This window comes from Phacochoerus africanus, chromosome 7 (assembly GCF_016906955.1).
Source record: "Phacochoerus africanus isolate WHEZ1 chromosome 7, ROS_Pafr_v1, whole genome shotgun sequence".
Lineage (NCBI taxonomy): Eukaryota > Metazoa > Chordata > Mammalia > Artiodactyla > Suidae > Phacochoerus > Phacochoerus africanus.
This window is the reverse complement of record NC_062550.1, coordinates 32,300,049-32,316,042: the sequence shown is the minus strand read 5'-3', so window position 1 is coordinate 32,316,042 and position 15,994 is coordinate 32,300,049. Positions and strand designations below refer to the sequence as shown.

At 39.8% G+C, this 15,994-nt stretch overlaps 1 protein-coding gene across 1 annotated transcript in view; it reads right to left on the bottom strand.

The window, feature by feature from the left end:
* The window catches only part of SRGAP1 (SLIT-ROBO Rho GTPase activating protein 1), a 305,344-nt gene that overhangs the window by 24,870 nt on the left and 264,480 nt on the right, over window positions 1–15,994 (bottom strand). Inside the window, exons 15-17 of the mRNA XM_047787114.1 lie at window positions 14,995–15,129; window positions 4,627–4,732; window positions 1,478–1,702 (exon numbers count right to left, since the gene is read on the bottom strand). Of these exons, the coding sequence (XP_047643070.1) occupies window positions 1,478–1,702; window positions 4,627–4,732; window positions 14,995–15,129 (466 nt within the window). The remainder of the gene's footprint in view (window positions 1–1,477; window positions 1,703–4,626; window positions 4,733–14,994; window positions 15,130–15,994) is intronic.

Below are 15,994 nucleotides of genomic sequence, written 5' to 3'. Positions count from 1 at the left end.
TGGGTTCAATCCCTGGCCTCATTCACTGGGTTAAGGATCTGGCGTTGTTGTGAGCTGTGGTGTAGGTCGCAGATGTGGCTCAGATCCCCCATTGCTGTGGCTCTGGTGTAGGCCAGAGGCTACAGCTCCAATTCAACCCCTAGCCTGGGAATCTCCATGTGTTGCTGGTGTGGCCCTAAAAAGACAAAAGACGGAAAAAAAAAATGAAATTATTTGGTAGAGCAGTTGTGAGAATGAGAGACATCATATGTTCTAAGAAGCTGGCACACAGTAGGAACTCAAGGAATCAAAACCACTTTTATTGTATAGGATTTCTTAGAAGCTGGAACTAATCTATCAAACAGTGAACATAAACATTTTAGGGTTCCCTACCTGTGGGATTATTCCTTTGACTACACTCCTCATTTTTTACATACACCTCACTGGGAGGTGACTGTACTGCCATGTTAAAAACATTTTATCCAACAATATAATACATTTGCTCAAAGTGACTATGACTACTATAATTGGTTAGGGTAATATTTATTAGTAAGAAGGAAAATGAAAAGAAGTGAGAATGAAAACACATTTGGTTGACAGGGCTCCTTTAAAATGAGAATTCTGAAATACTTTATACAGAATCAAAATTTTTTAGGAATGATAAAGAAATCCGTCAATTCAATCAATGTGTTTTTTTTTCTTCTTTTTCTTAATGGCTGCACCTATGGCATATGGCAGTTCCTACTCCAAGGACTGAATCTGAGATGCAGCTGTGACTTACGCCACAGCTGTGGAGACAATGGATCCTTTAACCCATTGCATTGGGCAGGGGATTGAACCTGTGCCTCTACAGAGATGCAAGCCACTACAGTTGGGTTCTTAACCCACTACGCCGCAGTGAACTTCAGTGATTTTTTTCTTGATATAATGGTAAAAATTAATATAGCTCTATATGTCAAGACTTTTGCTCTACAAAAGCCTTGATAGAGGGAGTTCCCACTGTGGCTCAGGATTCATGAGGATGCAGGTTTGATCCCTGGCCTTGACCAGTGGGTTAAGGATCTGGCGTTGCCGTGAGCTACAGTATAGGCTGCAGATGCAGCTTGGATCCTGAGTTGCTGTGGCTGTGGCATAGGCTAGCAGCTGTAGCTCCGATTTGGCCCCAGCCTTGGAACTTCCATATGCTGAGGATGAAGCCCTAAAAAGCAAATAAAATAAACTAAAAGTCTTGATAGGAAGGCTGTATCTAAAAAGATGTTGTGCTTGGGGAGCTTGGGGAAAAGAGAGGTACGACTATGAATTTCCATAATAAGAAGCCAGTGTTGTTATGTGTGTTAGTATTCTAATTTATTCAAGTGATTCCACGTCTTCTTCTTTTTCTTTTCTTTTCTTTTTTAAATTAGAAGCGCTAGGAGCTTATAGTCAATTCTTTTTCTTAATTGATACCTGTTCTTCCATATATTTCCAAGGGGAGAAGGACTAACATTCTTGGACTTACCAATAGTCATCTCCAGCCATACATTTCTCATAAACAGGGCCATCCAGCTCTTTAGCATCTGGGAAAATAGTCTCATGGTGGATGATGATGGTTTTGACAATCTCATTCACATGAGCCTGGCAAGACACTTGGTCCTGTATTTCTGGGACAGGCATCAATGTGGGGCCAAAGCAAATGGCCAGGTTATAAGGGTCCATCATGTTCTCATCACTGTACTGTGAAAGACTACAAAAGGAAGCAAAAAAGGAGTTATAAAAGAACGGGGGAAAAAAAGGAAATCAATTAATAAGAAAACTCATATTCGGAAAATAAGGATCTAAGAGATTTTATTTGGTTTTTATGATCAGCATAGAATGATAGTCCATCCCACTTGAAGGTGGCTCAGCAAGTGTCAAAGAAAGTAAAGTGACCTAGCCTTTCAACCAGGTAAAAATTGAAAGGAAAACTTGAAATCCTAGTTACGTGGCATTTTTCAAGGGAGTTGAAGAGCATCTCTACTATGATGGAGACCAAGATCAACTAGATGAATTTCATTTGTAAACATCACAGTCAGGCTGTAACTGCTGCTCAAGTAGATCTGGGAGGGCCAGTAGCCATCTCATAAAGCTTTATGGAGAGGTCTTTAAAACTGTCCTCCAACTAACCAAAACCTATCTTGGGTTTCCGTTTTCGCCCATAAATCTGGAGGAAGGCCCAGAAAAAAACAAAACCAAAAAACAAATGGAGCATCTCTTCTCTGAGCCAATGGAAAACAAGCAAGCAAATCTAGGCTTTATAATTTGCTTTTGGGTAAGATTACCAACACTAGGTGTCAACCCAGTGTCTCAAAAGACACCATAATTACAAAAGAAGGGGGAAAAAAAATCCTCAATTCTCTTATTCCATTTAAAGCTGGCACACTACAAACTTGTGGGAGATTTCTGGTTGTTGAGTACTAATTTCTAAATACAATCCAAAGGCTACTTGTGAGATATTTTCCACAGGTGACTGAAAGTAAGCCAGCTCTTTATTGCTGTGCCTCTAACATATGGGCAGCGTGCTGCTCTACAGAGAAGCTAGAGAATCTATCATGAAGTGTATAAAATGTCAACCTTGAAAGGAAATGTAAAATCCAGGTGAGCAGATGACAAGTGGAAGGAGAGAAAAAAAGAGGCTCAACTGCATTTGTGAGATGCTGACAGACACAAAGAAGCTGAGACACCATGTGAGGTGATACTTGACCCTTTTTTGGAAATAAGATATCCTTGAAGGTAGAAAATACAAAAGCATCATTTCCACAGCTAACATGTGTATTTCCCTTCTGCCCTTTCTCAGACATAAAATCTTAAAAACAGTTCACAATAACAGCCAATGATCATGTCACAGATCATCTTGAAAATGAATGCTGGAAGGACAAGTGAGACTCAGAGTAAGAATGGTCTCATTTTCCAAAGACACACTTCAGATCAATGGGAAGAGTCACAGTCTTTCTGGGACTCTAATTTAGTGCTGGCTTGAAGAGCAAAAACTTGATGTAAAAATGTCATATGCATGTTTTGATATTACAATGAAAAAAGAACAGTTATTTCTCTTTCCAAAATTCCTGTCCCAAGCATCCTACTCTAGAGGATGGGCTGCATGAAGGCAGGTGTGGGAACCAGGGGGCATCTTTGGGCAGAACTGCTGTCGGATTTCATGGCACAGTCGCCATTCTGTTGAGCTACACAGTGAGTCAGATTCAGGTTTTGACAATGTTCTTGATTCATGGTCAGTGTGCCTTCCTAGTCCATTGTGGTTTACTGGTTCACAGTGGGTTTTGCCAAGGTGTGTCAGGAAAATTTGGTAGGGACAGCATGGAGAGGGCCGGCAGGAATGCAAGGTCCTTCGTGTTGGGGAAGCAGAAGCACATGCAATTAAAGGTAAAGATGGAAAACCTTCAGGTTTTTACAACTGCCTGGGAGATAGGCTGGCTGGCTTGCTTGCTTGTTTGTTTATTTACTGGCTGCACCCATGGCATGTGGAAGTTGCTGGGCCAGGGATCGAACCTGTATCACAGCAGTGACCTGAGCCACAGCAGTGACAATTCTGGATCCTTAACCTGCTGAGCTACATGAGAACTCCTGAGACTAGGCTTATTTAAAGGTAAACATTTATAGTACCTATTTCCCCAAAATGGTCTATCTATATCCATCTTTCTAGACACTGCTTATTTCCAGAGGTGACTTCTGGACAAATGTCATTTGTGGATGTTTTGGTTCCGTTCTGCGTTGTTCTCTGCTAGCAGTTCCCTATTGTATGATACTTGGCTTTTGGGGGTCAATCTGAATGGGGTATGATTTCAGGAATAGTTGGCAGGGTTGTAATAAATCCCCGTGGCTTCTGAGAACCCCAAACTTCCAGCAAAATAGAGAAAATATTCGAATGTTAAGAAGGCAGAATTCATGCTAGAGTGAAAAAGCATTTCCCCAATCTTACTTCCTTTAGATTTTTTATTTCTAATTTCTTAACTGAAACATAGAAGAGCAAAGGGACTCATATAGAATCTGGGGAAGATGTTTTTTATAATGGAGCCTATGCATCTGGAAGTCACACAACTGAAAGTGAAGGTGCCTACAGTAAAGGAGTAAAGTTTCTTTGGAGATAATGCAGTGGTTTTTAATATTTCTGTACATTGTTTTAGAGATGTTTTAGAAATATCATGTTCTCGACAAGGTCTCATTATAATGAATTGGCAGAAAATTCCTTCTTGGATCTGTGTCTAAGTCTCATCTACAATTCCCCTTCTTCCCTGACTGCAATATTAAAAATCACAGAAATTTTCTGCAATAAGCAGGTGGTTCACATTATTTTGACAGGAACATTTATGACACTGGCTTTGGGTGGAAGTTGGAAAAACACGTATTTGACACATATTTCATACTTGTATGTTTGTGCACGGATGGCCACTGTTTCCACATCTGGTGACTAGACTTATGGAAGGCAGGTCACACAATGACCCTGATCGGCTGAGCGAAAACGTACTCTCATTCTCTATTCAACCATCTTCCCTTTGACTCTGCTGATAAATGGAACCCAAAGTACATTTTTCAGACTCCAGGAACAAAGGCAGAATTCAGAGGGGTGCAAATGGGATTTCGATGAGCATCTTGGCAGAGTGTTCGGGTACTTACTGATTGAGGAAGGCAAAGAGGTACCTCATCACTACAAGGACCGACCTGGGCAAGGTCAGGAGGAGTTTGCGGATGTGAAGCGCCCTCTCATAGAGATTATCGATTCCTACAGACAGAAGAGGACATGGTCAGGACCCTTTCACTTGCCACATTTCAAGCAGAACATTATTGTATCCATATCAGGTACATATCTGAACATAACACTGTGTGCCTTTGGGTGAGATGCAGCCATCACCAATAAAACACGTTAAGTGACCACCTTGGGGGTACCACCGTATCTGAGGCATCTCCTCTGACCCACTGCTGTTTTCCCTGAGGTCCAGGGTCCTGGCCTGGAGCAATTTAGAGTCTTCTAAATTATAAAAACCACTTTTCACTTGTTGCTACTAGATAAAATTACGTGAGGCAGGCGTTCTCTGCAACACAAACCGAAGCAAAACAGAATTGCCTGCATGCCTGAAGTAGTAGCAGATCTATGTGTCCCAAAGGCCAGAGCACGACGCCTGGGAGCAGGACTCCGATAGTACCTGGCTGGTTGCTCAACAGGCTTGCACCGTGCATCCTACAGGAGTCCCGCTCTGGTTCAAATGACTGACTGACTCTCCTGGGTCCAGTTAGCGGGTCAAAATTTATGGTGGCTACGAACACGCTGATTAATGTGCATTCGCAGCTGGCTCTGAGTGTGGCAATTCATGGTCTTTCCCCATTTTATCCTGCATGAAAAGATGGATCTTTTCTTCCCCTCAGAAAAGTCGTCAGTGACAGAAATCAGTATTTCATCTGGATTTCTTTTATGCTGGGCTTTGTTTCCACAATTCAGCATCTCATGTAATTAGGGAAAAGTGGCATTCATCCAAACTCGGTCACATGTTCGAAGCTCCCTAGGTGATTTATGCGCTTTTCCTTGCACTGCAAGGTTCTCATGTCAGCATGTCAACCCCACAGCATGGGGGTTTGACAGCTCCATGTAAAGGTGTGTGAAAAATTCACCAGCAAACACAAGTTAATTCAGAAAAATGGCAAAAAGTTCAAATAGCCATGCCTCTGAAAATATCAGTTCTTCTGTGGCACTATTTGCAAAAGTGTGTGTCAGAAAACTAAGAAATTGAAAGATGCAAATTTATCTTTAAGTATGAAGATAGGGAAGGAAATTCCTTGGTGGCCACATTTAGAAATGGCTAACATGAGAGCAGGCACACAGCTATTTCTGAGCTCCATAGCCCAACAAGCAGTAATCAAAGGGAGTTGATCAGTCCCAGGGTATTTTTAGGTTCATTCTTTGGTTCTAATAATGTTAAGATATCAATCTGTTGTGTGTATAATAACTTATGTGTACAAATGAAAGGGAAAGAGGAAAACAGAGATGTTTAGTACATGTGGATAGATCTTAGCCTAACCTTAAGATGATTTACCAGCTGTTCTTCTCAGTACGAAATGAACTGCCTGTAAACCTCTTTAATTAACCATTAGTAGATTTGACTTCTGTGAATCATGCCATAATGTTCTTTCCTAGTTAAATAGCCATACTCTAGATATAAATATATAAATAATATATCTTCTTCTGAATTATTATATTGAGGTTAGTCAAATCTGAGTCTTGTCTTAGCCCAGGAAGCTTTACCTGTTCAGTTCTGATACTAGGCCTATTGAATACTGTTAAGGAATCTTTTTTTTTTTTTTTTGGCTTTTTATTGCCACACATGTGGCATATGGAGATTCCCAGGCTAGGGGTCTAATCGGAGCTACAGCTTCCGGCCTATGCCACAGGTACAGCAGTGCCAGATCGAGCTGTGTCTGTGACCTACACTACAGCTGTGGCAACGCTGGATCCTTAACCCACTGAGCAAGGCTAGGGATCAAACCCATAACCTCATGGTTTCTAGCTGGATTTGCTTCTGCTGCGCCACAAAGGGAAATCCAGGAATAAGGAATCTTTAAGAAAATCATTAAAATGCATCAGACAGAAATTTAGAGTTCAGAAAGGAAACTATCAGGTATGGCTATAAAGCTGAGAGAATTTTTGCCAACAAAAACATACAATTGGAAAAGAGTCCAGAAAGCTTTTTTTTCATGAAATGATCAGATATGGCAAATAGATTTATGTATCAAGAGGTGCATCAAGGTATTTTGTATAACTACAAGGTCACTGGAAACAATCTAAATTTCTAAAACTAGGGGATTTCTTAAATAAAACAAAAAACATTATACGACTACTGAAAACTATATTTTGAAAAATACTTAGAGATGTGGGAAAGTGTTAATACCATTAAATTTTAAAAAGTGGTTTATAAAGAGCAAATATGCATGATAATTTTTAATAATAGATTTACTGAGATATAATTCGTATGTCATATAATTAACATATTTAGAAGTGTACAATTTTATGGGTCTTAGTACATTCAGAATTGAGCAACCATAACGTCAATTGATTACAGAACATTTTCATCACCTCTATAAGAAATCTTACATCCACTAGCAGCTTTTATTAAAAGTATGTAGTTGTGATATAGTCACAACTATATTACTTGGCAATTAAAAAAAGTACTGATATGTGCTACAACATGGATGAATCCTGGAAACATGCCACGTGAATTAAGCTAGTCACAAAAGACCACATATTGTATAACTGGATTTATAGGAAATGGCCAGAATAGGTAAATATAGAGAGAAAGAAAGTAGATTAGTTGTTGTCTAGGGCTAAGGGTGGTGGTGGTGATGAGTAAATGGCAAATGTTTGCTGAGAGGGGTTTCTTTTTGGAGTCATGAACATGTTGTAAAATTGACTGTGGTGATGGGTGCACAATCCTTTGAATATACTAAAAATCACGGAATTATACATGTTAATGGATGAACTATACGGTATGAGAACTGTCTCTCAATAAATGACCTTAAAAAGCACATAAATACATGTATAGAAAAAAATCTGGAAAGAAATTAAAAAGGTTATATTATCTTTGTGCAGAAGAATTATAGATGATTTCATTTATTTCCTAGTTTTTCTATAGTAATCATATTGCATATTCAACAATTATTTGTTTTTGTTATGGCTGCACCCATGGCATATGGAAGTTCCTGGGCCAGAGACTGAATCTGAGCTGCAGCTGTGGCAACGCCAGATCCTTTAACCCACTGTGCCGGGCTGGGGATTGAATCCACCACACCTCTGTAGTGTTCCAAACCGCTGCAGTTGGATTCTTATCACACTGCACCACAGCGGGAACTCCTAAACAATTGATTTTTTTAGTAAGCACTGATTGGCTGATAACTTTAAGGAATTACTGTTATTTTTTTAAGGCATGAGAATGGTATGGTGGCTATGCTGTATTATCTTCCAGAGACACGTACGTACAGATGAGATGATGCGATGCCAGAGGGATGATATAAGGGGTATGGGTGGCACAAGTTTAGCTAAGAAATGGAAATCATTAAAACTGGGTGATTATTGGAGTTCCTGCTGTGGTGCAACAGGATTGGTGGCATCTTGGGAGTGCTGGGACACAGGTTCGATCCCTGGCCTGGCACAGTGGGTTAAGGATCTGGCATTGCTGCAGCTGCAGCTTAGGTCACAACTGTGGCTAAGATCTAACCCCTGGCCTGGGAATTCCACATGCCTTGGGGCAGTCAAAAAAAGAAAAAAAAAAGCTGAGTGATTATATTAATAGCATTTATACATAAATATATCTTTCTATATCCTTTTGTATATATTTGAAATTTTCTGCCAAAAAAAGTAAAAAAGAAGGTAGGTTACAAATAGAACAGTACAGTTCCACTTTGGCTTTTAAAAATAGTTACGTATGCATACAAATATAAACAATGATTAGAAGAAAATGCAACAACATATGAATACACCATTGATTCTCTTTGGGTAGCAGTATCATGGGTGCCAGTATTTTGTTCTGTGTTTTTAAAATATTTTTCATGTATTGTACAACGACCACATGTTGTTTTGGTGACAGGTTAAAAAAAAAAACTGTCCTCCTAAAAAGAGTTTCCTTGTGTCCCAATAGTGCCCTAAATAATAATACATAATGAAGTGCAAACATTTCCTCTGGGCTCACAGTCCCGAGGCAGCCAGAAAGACCATGAATTGCTTGAGTAACTCTACGAGAGCAAGTCATTTGGATTTACGCCCTAGAGAATCTCAAAGCCACAGTTCACGGACATTCTAGAAGCTGCCCAGACTGTGTGGGCATGATCTGGAACAGTCACAAAACCGTTCACAAAGTGCATGGTTTCTTAAAAAAAAAAAAAAAACCACCCTGGGGGGTAAGTGGAGATACTATCAAGTTTAAGTTTAGATTGCCTCTGATGTCTTCATCCAGATAAGTAATGTTTAAAAAGAAATTTGTAGTGAATTGGGGAATGAATAGTGCACATTAAAAAAAAGAAAGAGAATCCCAGAAACAAACCCATGCACTTACAGCCAATTAATCTGTAACAAAGGAGGTAAGAATATACAATGGAGAAAAGACAGTCTCTTCAACAAATGGTGCTGAGAAAACTGACAGCTACAAGTAAAAGAATGAGACTAGAGCATCCTCCAACACCATACAGAAAAATAAACTCAAAGTGGATGAAAGATCTAAATGGAAGATTGGATACTATAAAACTCCTAGAGGAAAACATAGGCAGAACACTCTTTGATATCCATCACAGCAATACCTTTTTGGGTCCATTTCCTAGAGTAATAGGAATATAACGAAAATAAGCAGTAGGGACCTAGTTAAACTCAAAAAGCTTTCGCACAGCAAAGGAAACTGTAAACACAATAAAAAGACAAACTACAGACTGGTAAAAAATATTTGCAAATGATGCTACCAACTAGGGATTAATCTCCAAAAAATACAAGCAGCTCATATAGCTCAAGATCAAAAAACCAAAAAACCTAAACAAAAAATGGGCAGAAGATCTAAACAGCCATCTCTCCAAAGACATACAGATGGCCAAAAGGTGCATGAAAAGATACTCAACATCACTACTTAATAGAGAAATGCAAATCAAAACCACAATGAGGTATCACTTCGCTCTGGTCAGAATGACCATCATAAAAAAGTTTACAAACAACAAATATTAGAGAAAATAAATACTAGTGGAGAAAAAAAGAAACCCTCCTACACTGTTGGTGGGAATGTCAATTTGTGCAGCCACTATGGAGAACAGTATGGAGGTCCCTCAAATAACTAAAAATAGAACTACATATGATACAGCAATTCCACTCCTGGGCATATGTCTGGAGAAAATCATAATTCAAAAAAAATACATGCACTCCAATGTTCACAGCAGCACTACTGACAATAGCCAAGACATGGAAGCAACCTAAGTGTTCACTGACAGATGAATGGATAAAGAAGATGTGGTATACATACACAATGGAATACTCGGCCATAAAAAGAATGAAATAATGCCATTTGCAACAACATGGATGGATCTAGAGATTATCATGCTAAGTGAAATCAGACAGAGAAAGACAAACATCATATGGTATCACTTATATGTGGAATTAAAAAAAATGATACAAATGAACTTATATACAAAACAGAAACAGACTCACAGACATAGAAAACAAACTTATAATTACCAAAGAGGGGGAGGATAAATTATGAGTTTGAGATTAAAATATGCACATTACTATATATAAAATAGCCAACAAGGACCTACTGTATAGCACTGGGAGCTATATTCAAAATCTTATAATAACCTATAATGGAAAAGATCTAAAAAAGAATGCATATATTATATATATGTGTGTAGAACTGAATTACTTTGCTGTAACCTGAAACTAACACAACATTGTAAATCAAACATATTTCAATAAACATTAAAACAAATATTAAAAAACTAAAATGTTATGAGAATTAAAGAGAGAGAGAAAATGCTAAGACAAATTCCCGCTTTCTACATATAATTGCAAGCTTTCAAATAACGTGGTCTTATATAGGGGCATAAAAATGGCACAATAATAACTCACCACACACACACACAAAACCTTTCCCCAAACAATTCAAAAATAGGTAAAGCAAAAAGTAGAAGGTGTTTGGAGACTTATGTAAACTTACAAAAGATGAAAAGAGAGGATTTTTTTTCTATACAAAATAAATATCACAAGAAATTAAACTTAACAGGGAAAATCAAATCCAATTAAGGCAATACTAGGAGAAAATGTCAGGGACAAAAACAGTTCATCTCCATGAGACTTCTCTCGGCTACCATTCCTAAATCTTTGTGCTTCTATCACATACTTAGACGGCATCTATTTGGAAACATCTTTTCTCCTCCAGTAGATTTTAAACCTCTTGTATGCACACATCAAGTTTTTGAATCCTGACAAAGCTTTGCAACATTGTAGGTAGTTAATCGATGGTCCAAACCATTAAAAGTTTGTAATACTGATGAAAGGATGTATGATGAATGACATACCATTTTCAAATAATTTATAAAAAATCCAGGAAAAATACAGATACATCATGGTCACCTTGCTAAGAGAAAATACCTAGAGATACATCAATAAGAGCCAAGAATCCCCTTTTTGAACGAGATGAGATGTTAGAAGAAAAGGGATTGTTAGACAAAGTGCCATTACATGCTCTTGTAAAACATCTTATTCTGCAAAACTATGCACTGAATGTAACAGGACTTACAGGTGAAAGTATGGTTGGGACACAATAGTCACCACTGATGAAACTCAATACAGCACTAAGAAAAACAGTACCAATACTACTTAAATTACTAGCACAGTCAAATCACTACCGGCGTGTGTACCTAGCATTCTTAGTGGCCTTAAGCTCGAGGGGGCTCTTGCTTCTTTGAGATGCCCTGGAGGGTATTCATTTCCACTCGAGACTATTGTCATAAAAATTAACCCAAAGATTATTAATCCATTAGCTTTCATTAATCCATTGTTTAAGTACAAGGGGAAGCGTCTTTGCAGCTTCTTCATTTACACCTGCAGCATTTTATGGAAGGTGCTGCTTGCATGCAAGAAAAGTATTTCTGCAGATTTTCTATTTTTTCCCTTATGTTCTTCCTATTTGGTTTCATATTTAGTTGTGAGAAAGCTTATCTCGGATGGTCACAAAACATTTAGTGTCTTGGGGAAAATCATGCTGGAATCAGCAGAATTTCTAGGTTAAACTAACATCATTTCTAAATGCCTGTGAGGAAATTGTGGCAAAGAGACATATTTAGTTGGACAGATTGGTAAATGGCTAACCCAGGTGCTAGCCCATATGACCTGAGTTTATAGTAGGAGCAGTTGTAATAGCTGTAATGATGACCGCTATCAACATATACTAAGGCTCACTGAGACAGTCATGATGCTAAAACACTCTGTATGGAGTATTTATTCACATAGATTCTATGAAGCAGATAAAGAAACAGATATTTAAAAGGATTAAGTATCGATCTCTACCCAAGGTTACAAAATTGTTAAGTGGTGAAGCTAGGATTTGAACCTAGACTTTCTTTTTGTCTTTATAGGGCCGTACCTAGTTCCCAGGCTAAGGGTCGAATAGAAGCTCTGTAGCTGCTGGCCTACACCACAGCTATGGCAATGGGGGATCCGAGCTGAGTCTACGACCTACACCACAGCTCACAGCAATGCCAGATCCTTAACCCACTGAGCAAGGCCAGGGATCGAACCTGCATCCTCATGGATTCTAGTCAGGTTCGTTTCCACTGAGCCACAACAGCAACTCCAGAACCTAGATCTTTTTGACTTGACGTCTCCAGCCTTTAATAACCACAATGAAACAATATTTCTCCTCCAATGCAAGTGTGAGGTGATTCTGCAGTAGTAACAATGTTACCCAATGGTCTTTATCCAGCTGGAACCTGTAAACATAAATGTTGATGGTGTAGGTACCTAGAAACAAGGCATTAGAGAGTGCTTATCATTTTTCTGGAATTAAACCTTCTGGCTAGGATGTAAGGGAAATCTCTGCACATGGCCAAAGGAGAATTCCAGAAGTGTGACACCTCCTTCTCTGTTCTTTCCAGCTGGGCCAGAGACTGCTGTGATGACTCGGGTTACGTGAGGGCCTTGGAATGGGACACACAGGCGCACTTCTGAATTCCACACAAGACATTAGACTGTATGGGGTGGGGCTGGAGAGTCATGCCTGGGGAATTCATACCCAACGAGATCCAGGACTTTAGGCTTGGAGGCTGACAAAATAATTTTGGGGGAATTTTGACTCTTTACTTAAATTCTACGCAACAACTATGAATTATGCATTCACCATATGCCTGGGATTAATTAACTATGCCACAAAACAGAATAATCCATCAAGCCCTTCCATGCCTTTGGAATTAAACGTAGGCATTCCATTGATTCACACTCCAGGCTAGGCACTCTTCTTGGCACTTTACATGTATTGACTCATCTAATTCTCACAACCCTTTGATATATGGACTAATGCTCTCCCTATTTTATAGATGATGAAACTGAGGTACAGAGAGGTTAAGAAACTTGCTGGTGAGCACTCTGGATCTTGAACTGGGACCTACGATGTTTGAGCGTGGAGTCTACATTCTTAGCCTCTTCCCTAAACTCCTTCTAGCAGAGGGAGACAGGTTAAAAACACTGTAATCTGGGGCTTTAAGAAAAATTATAGATATATGCACCCAGAGGACTATTAGTAGAGGAGAAAGTGATTGATGCTGCCTTGGGTGCTAAGGAGGATGGCTGGCCGGGAGGAGCGCCAGTTCAGCAAATCCTTCCTCGTGGATGTCAAATAGCTGGCAGAGGCAGCAGATCAAACAGCACCGGCAAAGGCATGGAGGTGGGGAATGGCCCGGCAAGCCTGCAGGTTGCTACTGTTGGAAGAGAAAGTCAACAGGGTGGGTGGCAGGAGATGAGTACATATAAGTAGAGAGATCACACAGAGGAAGAAATTCATTTTACGAACCAGCCACACCAAGGACTTTCTTTTCAGGAGGGAAATACTGAAATAGGTTTTAAACGAGGGGCTGGGGTGGGTGGTGGGGATGGTGGTATAACACTCAGTTTGCCTTTTTGAATCTAGTTGCCATGTGAAAGGAAGAATGATGGGGGGGAGGGGTGTTTATGGGGGGAGGGGTGAATAGGGGTGGAGGGGTGGTAAGGACAGAGGGCAAAACCTGTAAGTAGAGTCTCTAAGCGACTGTAACAACAGTCCAGGTGAGAAACCAAGGCACCGGCGATGGGACAGGGCAAGGAAGGGTAAGCAATTTTCAGAGGTTAATTGGACCTATAGATTCATGTGGGTGGTTGGGGAGGTGGCGGGATGAGGTAGAGAGGAGGTTTGTTCAATACCTTGATTCTTCAGAAAGCCCTCCCCTATGTGACCTTTTAAGTTTTTTGTCTTTTTAGGGCTGCACCTGTGGCAAAAGTTCCCAGGCTAAGGGTCAAGGTGGAGCTGTAGCTGCCTGGCCTACATCACAGCCACAGCAACACTGGATCCAGATCTGAGCTGTGTCTGTGACCTACACCACAGCTCATGGCCACGCCGGATCATTTAACCCACTGTGCAAGGCCAGGGATTGAACCTGTGTCCTTATCGATACTAGCTGGATTCGTTGCCACTGAGCCACAATGGCCACTGAGCCACAATGGGAACTCCCTTCCCTTATGTGATTTATCAGCTTTATACCCTGCCCTGGGAACTTGGGACTTCAAGGGACACTGCATTTATAGACATATGGGATGTGGCTGTGGTTAAGTACCTAATTCCTGGTATCATTATTTTCCTATTCCTTCCTGCAGTGTCAAAAGCCACCCTCCCCCCCCCCCCCCCCCCCCGTCCCACATACACCCTCTGAAGAAAACAGCAATGCTTTACTCTGCTGATGTGATTATGGGTTTCATGCTATTTCATACACGGTCCTAGAGCGACTCTGCCTATTAGCTGGGGATGCCCAGTGACAGACAATTGCCACCTGCCATTCCTGCACTGTCATAATGATTCCTTATCTCCTTTTCCCTGATTTCTCAAACATTCAAAGATGGAGTGGAGAAAACCAAGAACAGGCCAAAAAAGAAGTTACACTTCCCTGCTGACAGCTTCCTTCTCTCCCTCGGCTGGCTGGCATCTGCCCCTCTGTTCTATTCCAGCCTTCCAGCCACTGAGCGGGACACTCTCGGGCTCTGCAGAGCCTGAGGATGGATGTTTAGGAGCAGAGCCCACTCAGCGAAGGGCGAGGCCACAGCTGGGAGGATGACTCACGCTGGATCCAGAGAGAAAGCAAACAGCCTGAGAAGTTCAGGGGTGATGGGGTAGTGGCGGGGGAGGAGGACACATGGAGAGGGGCCACTGCCTTTTCCAGGAAATGGGTTAGTGAAATAATTCTGGTGGGAAAAGAATTGAAAAAAAAAAAAAAAAGTCCACTTACTGATACAAGAAATCAGATCATTAAATCTTTCCTTAGGAAAGAGGGGGTTTTCCAGCCCACGGAAATAGAGCTTCAGAACGCCAGCAACTGAGTTAATATCATGGTTACTCTGGTCATCAGCCAAAGGGTTTTCACCTAAAAAAAAAAAAAATTAGGCATATGCACATTGCTTCTTTTTTTCTCTGAACAAAAATATGTGTCTATACTCATACACACATTTCTCTCTCTATATATACATGGAAATATATATATATTACATATATATGTATCTTTTAATTACACTTTATGCAAGATTATATGGTACTAAAATTAAAATTATTGGTTTAGATATCCTACCCCATGATTAACCTAAAAATAGCTGGCTAAAATAAAGCTTTTTAAGAAATCTTATGCTACTAAATAATCCCTTACAAATTACCAAAATCTTAAAATATTGTGGGATTTACAATTCGATCCAACTTTTTTTTTTTTAAAAGCTAAAATCTGTAATTTTAGTTTGACATGAAGTTGAATACTATATTCTGTGTCTCTTCTCTTACTGGGAAAAAGAAAAAATATAGGTCTGTCTGGCTTTGCTATACGGCTCAGCAAAATTTATCCGAAATACTATAGGAGTCACCTAATTGTGAATACAAACAATTAAATAAGTGTTTTTCAAAGTGGCATGGTAGTGTTGGTAGCACACTTGAAAACTGCCTTCAGCACTGGGAGATTCTGAAATCGGAAGAATTTGAAAGAGTATCTGTAAAAGTACTAAAGAATTTGTATAAAAAATGGAAATTTAAGAAATATTTCATAAATGTGAAGTTATGTTATTCTTTGTGGTAAGCACTTTTAAAATATTAGGTAACTGACCCGGCCAGTCCACTTCCCTGAGAATTAAACTGTAATAAAATCCTTGGGAAGTTCAACATAATGTGCAGTCTGAAGTTCCATTTTTTATGCACAGGTCTGCTCTTAAAGTTCACAAAAATGGTACATTGCACTTCAACTTTTTTTT